Source organism: Terrapene carolina, unplaced genomic scaffold (assembly GCF_002925995.2).
Source record: "Terrapene carolina triunguis isolate 2854851 unplaced genomic scaffold, T_m_triunguis-2.0 Scaffold51438, whole genome shotgun sequence".
Taxonomy (NCBI): Eukaryota; Metazoa; Chordata; order Testudines; family Emydidae; genus Terrapene; species Terrapene triunguis.
Window position 1 is genome coordinate 1 of NW_020715789.1, and position 6650 is coordinate 6650.

The 6650-nt window shown below is 67.5% G+C and overlaps 1 protein-coding gene across 1 annotated transcript; it reads left to right on the forward strand.

Moving 5' to 3' along the window:
* Positions 1-38: 38 nt before the first annotated feature.
* LOC113405876 (collagen alpha-2(XI) chain-like) lies at positions 39-5864 on the forward strand (the record flags this gene model as incomplete). Its single annotated transcript, XM_026647168.2, has 11 exons — positions 39-179; positions 1031-1138; positions 1412-1465; positions 1645-1698; positions 2145-2198; positions 2790-2843; positions 3181-3288; positions 3910-3963; positions 4059-4112; positions 4617-4724; positions 5456-5864. Coding segments are annotated over 11 exons (858 nt in total), but the record flags the coding sequence as incomplete, so codon positions are not given.
* Positions 5865-6650: the final 786 nt, after the last annotated feature.

A 6650-nucleotide genomic window follows, 5' to 3' on the forward strand; every position in this document is an offset into this window, starting at 1 on the left:
GCTCTGGGAGGGGAGGGGAGTGGGGTCTAGTGGCACAGGGCCTGTCGGGTGCTGCCGCGCTGTGTCTCCGGGACCATCCAGGGGGGACCGGTCGGAGCGCGAGCGCTGACGTCTCTCTCTTTCAGGGTGAGCCTGGCGAGTCGGGGGCCCCTGGCATCCCCGGGGAGCCAGGAGTCAAGGTGAGTCTTTGGGCCCCCCTGTCCCTGCTCCCTCACACACCCCATCTGGCAGCATGGCCACTAACCCCTCGGGAAACCCTCCCCCGTTTGTCCCTTTCCTACCCCCCCGGGGCTCCCCCGAGTCCTCGCCCTACCTGGCGGCACAGCCGCTATCCCATGGGACACCCCCGCTCCGTCCCCCACCAAGGAGCCCCCCGAGCCTCCTTCATCCCCTCTACTGGGGCCCTGCCCCCTATGGGAATCAGTGGCCAGCTCCCCACCTCTGTCTCTTCCTTATTAAGGCCCACCCAGAGCTGTCAGCCTCCAGTCAGGGACCCCTCCTTGGGGGGTGTCTCCTCTCAGGGACCCCCAGAGCACTGCTCTCCACAGGCAAGGGCCCCTCAGGGCCCATCTATCCCCATGCCTTGTGGGGGAGACCCAGGGCTGGGCCTGGCCTTTCCCCCACCCAGTGAGGACCCCCCCGGAGCCCCTTTCTTCCAATAGGACCCCCCCAAGTCTGGAGTGCTCCCCTCTCCCCAGGCTGTGAACCCCACCCCAGAGACAGTGGGGCCAGGACCGCTCCCCCCTGACAGGCCCCCCCCCCAAGTCTGGAGTGCTCCCCTCTCCCCAGGCTGTGAGCCCCACCCCAGAGACACTGGGGCCAGGACCTCTCGCCCCTGACAGCCCCCCCCCAAGAGACTCCTTCCCCCACACACATGGGGGATCTCCCCAAGGAACACTGGGGCTGGGATCCCTCCCCCAGAGCTGACCCCCAGAGCTCTGCCCCCTGCCAGGCCACTCCCCCCATCCTCCCCCTGCCCACAGACCCCACACTGACCCCCCCCCCCCCCACCGCTCTGTCTCCTTCCCAGGGCCCGCGAGGAGAGCGAGGGGAGAAAGGAGAAACCGGAGCCGCCGGCACAGCTGGACCCCCTGGAGGGAAAGGGCCCCCCGGAGATGATGGGCCCAAGGGAAACCCTGTGAGTGACGCGTGACGCGGCGCAGAGACCGGGGGAGGGGAAGCCAGGACTCCTGGGTTCTCTCCCAGCTCTAGGAGGGGAGTGGGGTCTAGTGGTTAGAGTGGGGCAGGGGGTGTTGGGAGCCAGGACTCCTGGGTTCTCTCCCAGCTCTGGGAGGGGAGTGGGGGCTGGTGGTTAGAGTGGGGCAGGGGGTGTTGGGAGCCAGGACTCCTGGGTTCTGTGCCTGGCTGTAGGAGGAGGTGGCTCAGGCTAATTCATTCCTGTCTCTTCCAGGGTCCTGTTGGTTTCCCAGGGGATCCGGGCCCCCCAGGTGAAATGGGTCCCAGGGTAAGTATCAGCCCCATGCGTTGCCCTCCAGGTCCCTGCAGTCTGGGGGCAGGGGAGGTGCTGGGAGGTGGGGTGGGGAGGGGATCTGGGGGAATGCAGCAGGGTTTGGGGCCCCCCGGCTGGGGTTTGGGGTCCCTGCCGAGGTCTCTGCTGACTCAGGGCTTGTTTTCCCCCTCCAGGGCCAGGACGGGGCGAAGGGCGAACGAGGCGAGGACGGGGAACCCGGGCAGCTGGTGAGCGACCAGGGCTCCCGAGTGGGGCCCTGATGGGGTCCTCCCCCCCGACTGTTTGGAATGGATCTCCCCTGACATTTGGACTGGACACCCCACCTGTGTCCCCAGTGCTCCAGATGGGATCCCCCCCCCCCCCGCGAGACCCCCAACAGTCTGATCAGACTCCACGTGCCCCCCATGTTCCAGATCGGGTCCCTCTCTGGATTCCTTTCTGTCCGACCTTCCTGATTGGCCCCTCCGACGTTCTGGATTGGAACCCGCCTCCGATGTTCCGGATCCCCCCTCTCTGACTGTACTCTGGGTTGCCCTGTTCTGGATCGGACCCCCATCTCTGGGTTCTCCTTTCCCTCATGTTCTGGATCAGGTTCCCCACCTCTCCGGGTTCCTCTCTCCGTGACGTTCTGGATTAGATTGGTTCTCCTAACTCCAGCTCTCTCTCTCTCTAGGGCTCGCCAGGCCCGACAGGAGAGAACGGCCCCCCAGGTCCCCCAGGGAAGAGGGTAAGTGATGGGTGTGTCTGGGCCCCCTCCCCTGCCCGGGTCACCCCCCTCCTCCTGCCGTCCCCCAGGAGCAGGGCAGAGGCGTCTCACTGCGCAGGGGGTGTGAGGGACGCGCCTGCTGTCCCAGCTACTGTGCGACGGAGACTCTGACCGGCACAGACCCCCCCACCCCAGGCACCCACCCTGTCTGCAGCCACAGTGACCCGCCAGCAGGGGGCAGCAGACACGCGCACACACAAATCCGGCTCCCTGGGAATCTCATTGCGGGGAGGGTGGGGCTGGCACCGAGGGCAGGAAATTCCTTCCCGTCCTCGGCAGCGAGCAAAACGCCCGGCCCAGAGCGCGGCAGCTAATGACAGGGAAACCACTTAGCTCCAGGGACCCCTCCTGCCCCACACCGAGCCAGCTGGTCCCCGCCCTGGGGCCGGGTCAGAGCCAGCGCCCTCTAGAGGGGACAGGCCCTGTGCCCCATTCCCTGCCCCCCTGAGCCAGCCAGTCCCCGCCCTGGGGCTGGGTGGGAGCCGGCGCCCCCTAGAGGGGACAGGCCCCTGCCCCATTCCCTTGTTCACCCCCCGTCTCCTCTCTCCGCAGGGCCCCGCAGGCTCCCCGGGTCCCGAGGGGCGTCAGGGCGAGAAGGGCACTAAGGTAAGTGACTCAGACTCCAGGCCCCCCCGGGTGGGGTCTATGCTGGGGAGGTGTCGGGTCCCGGATCCCCTGGGGTCAGACCCAGCTCGGAGCTCCCCGGAGACGAGGCACAGCTGGGTCTGTCCCAGGGCCCAGGCTGGGAGCTCCTGGTACAGCCAGCCAGGCCGCAGTCCAGCCACGCCAAGGGCTCCTGTCCCATGATGCACTGGGGTCCGTGTGACAGGGAGCCCCAGGATGGTCTCTGACCCCAAAGGGGCGCGGTGATGCCAAGGAGCCCCCACCACAGCTGTGACCGTGTCGCCCATCCCCGAGCTCACCCTGCCCCTCCGTCCCCCAGGGCGAGCCAGGCGCCGTGGGACCCCCTGGCAAGACCGGCCCCGTGGGGCCCCAGGGACCAGCCGGCAAGCAGGGGCCTGATGGGCTGAGAGGCATCCCTGGCTCAGTGGTAAGTGACAGCCAGTGCATGCCAGCAGGACGCCTGGGTCCTGTCCCTGCTCTGCGGGGGAGTGGGGGCTGGTGGGTTAGAGCGGGGGGGCTGGGAGCCAGGACTCCTCGGTTCTGTCCCCAGCTCTGGGAGGGGAGTGGGGGCTGGTGGTCAGAGCAGGGGGGGCTGGGAGCCAGGACTCCTGGGTTCTATCCCAGCTCTGGGAGGGGGTGGGTTTGTCCCCAGCTCTGCAGTCCATGCTTGTATTTCCCTGCCTGCTGATGGGTCCCTGAGCCCCAGACACACGGGGTCTGGGTCCGGTCTCAGCTGCCCCCGCTGTAAATCCAGAACCGCCCTCCCCTGATGCCAATGGGCTGAGAGTGGAGCTCTGCCCCCTGCAGGCCTGTCCAGAGCGGTCAACGCATGAGACCCACCGCCTCCGACTGGGGAGCCCCAGAGGGGTGGGGTGCAGGACCCCTGCCTCCGGGCTGGGAGCCCCAGAGGGGTGGGGTGCAGGACCCCTGCCTCTGGGCTGGGAGTCCCAGAGCAGGGTGGGGCCTCTGGGGCTGGGCTGTGGGGGGCAGCCCCAGGGCATGGTCGGGGCAGCGTTTAGCGCTAACCTCTCCCCTCCATCCCCCGCAGGGAGAACAAGGCAAGCCGGGCGCGACGGGCCAGACGGGCCCCCCGGGACCTGTGGTGAGTGTGACTCCGCCCTCCCGTGCGACAACGCCACCGGGGGGGGAGCCCCCCTTCCCTCCCTGGCTAACCGCTGTGCCTGTGTCTCCCTGCAGGGCCCCCCGGGGCTGCCTGGCCTCAAAGGGGACTCCGGACCCAAAGGAGAGAAGGTGAGCGGGGGGCACACGGGAGGCGCACAGCCTGTGTGTGAACACACACAACACACCCGTGGGGGGGGGGGAATGATACACGCCCCGTGCACCAGTGTGCACCAGCATGTGCCACGTGGCGCCAGCCCACGCCACGCATGCCAGGGAACATGCCAGCACACACGTGCTACACACTGCGGGTGAATGCACCGAGAGACGGGAACGCCCACGACACGTGCATCATGAGCGTGGCACAAGCGATACACAAGTCTGTGTGAACCAGACACATCAGCACAACCGCTTGTGAGTATCCCTGGGGCGCACATCCCACAGCTCGCACGAGGGGCACGAGGGTGTGTGAGCGCCCAGGGCAGAGACCCGCACACAGACCCCTCCCCACACGCTGTCCCTACCGACACACCCAGCCCCCAGCATGCAGCCCGTCTGTCTGTCTGTCCGACACCCAGCCCTCGATGCCGTCCCCCATCTGTCTGTCCTGCACTGATCACTGTCTGTCTTTCCCAGGGCCATCCTGGTCTGATCGGTCTGATCGGGCCCCCGGGCGAGCAGGGAGAGAAAGGGGACCGGGGCCTGCCTGGCCCGCAGGGCTCCCTGGGGTCGAAAGGAGAGACCGTGAGTATCGGGGGAGGGGGAGTCCTCCACTGCCAGAGACCCCTGCCATGTGGGGAGCAGTGGGAGCTTGGGGGGCCAGGAGCCAGGACTCTGGGGTTCTCTCCCCGGCTCTGGGAGAGGAGTGGGGGCTGGTGGGTTAGAGCAGGGGGGCTGGGAGCCGGGACTCCTGGGTTCTGTCCCCGGCTCTGGGATGGCAGTGGGAGCTGGTGGGTTAGAGCAAGGGGCTGGGAGCCAGGACTCCTGGGTTCTCTCCCCGGCTCTGGGTTGGGAGTGGGGGGGCTGGTGGGTAAGAGCAGGGGGGGCTGGGAGCCAGGACTCCTGGGTTCTGTCCCCGGCTCTGGGAGAGGAGTGGGGGCTGGTGGGTTACGGGGCGGGGAGAGCTGGGAGCCAGGACTCCTGGGTTCTGTCCCCGGCTCTGGGATGGCAGTGGGGGCTGGTGGGTTAGAGCAGGGGGGATGGGAGCCAGGACTCCTGGGTTCTCTCCCCGGCTCTGGGAGGGGAGTGGGGGGGTCTGGTGGGTTAGAGCAGGGGGGCTGGGAGCCAGGACTCCTGGGTTCTAATCACTACTCTGAGGGTGGGTGTGGTGAGCAGGGCTACCCAGGGAGGAGGCTGTGTTGGACCCAGGGCAGACAGGGGGCGAACGAGGGAGCTCCTGTGAGGTCTGGGGTGCGAGGGGTTAATTGGGATGCTCCTGTTCTCGCGCTAATTCCGCTCTGTTCTCACTCCTGCAGGGGATCCCTGGTGCTACTGGCCCCATCGGCCCCGCCGGGCCCCCGGGACTTCCTGTGAGTGACCTTTGACCTTCCCCTGTGCCTCACCCCATGGCCCCCCTGTCTGAGCATCACCTGTAACGTGCCCGTGACACTACGGGGTGCAGTCCAGACTGGGGCAGGGGCTGTGTCACCGCCTGCCCGGTATCCTGGGGTGCCCTGCGGTGCCTTGCTGCTGGAGCTCCCAGCCTGGACCCCCCATGGCCCCCCCAGCATGTTCCCCCCGAGGGCTGGGTACAGCCATCCCCTGCCAGCCATTCGCAGGCCACGCCCAGCCCCCACCAGACTGGGTTAGTGCTGCAGGGTGACCTCAGCCCGCTCCCTGCCCCACCCTGCCCCCCAGACCATCTGTTCTGCACTGCCAGCCACGCCCAGGTCACACCCGGCCCCACCAGCCTGGGTTAGTGCTGCAGGGTGACCCCAGCCCGCTCCCTGCCCCACCCTGCCCCCCAGACCGTGTGTTCTGCACTGCCAGCCACGCCAAGGTCACACCCGGCCCCACCAGACTGGGTTAGTGCTGCAGGGTGACCCCAGCCCGCTCCCTGCCCCACCCTGCCCCCCAGACCATCTGTTCTGCACTGCCAGCCACGCCCAGGTCACACCCGGCCCCACCAGACTGGGTTAGTGCTGCAGGGTGACCCCAGCCCGCTCCCTGCCCCACCCTGCCCCCCAGACCGTGTGTTCTGCACTGCCATCCCTCTCCCGGACAGGCCGATAGGGGATCTCATACAGCTGGTAGCCCCACAGATGGCGTTACCCACACAGCTCGCAGCCCGGGATTAGGGTCGACAAATAATAGAAGGTTCGTTCACTACAGAGCGGCAGGTGGTCAGTGGGTCCCGGTGACAAGGCGTCGAGGTCAGATGGTCACAGGGAGAATAAAGATAAAACGCTGCCCAGAACAAACCCTAACGGACTGGGCGTGGTCCCAGGTGCAGTCCCTAACTGCTGGTCGTGCGCCGGGTCGGGGCCTGTCCCGGGGGCCGACGGCCGGTTTCTTGTGTCCTCAGAGGTGAAAGAGCTGGGTGGGGAGTGAGAGTGTGGGGTGTTCGCCCCCCCCCTTGGATAGCTCAGCCCCTGGGACAAGCGTGCTCCCGAGGGGACCCCTAGATAACGCTCTGTCCCCCAGGGGACCCCTAGATTACGCTCTGACCCC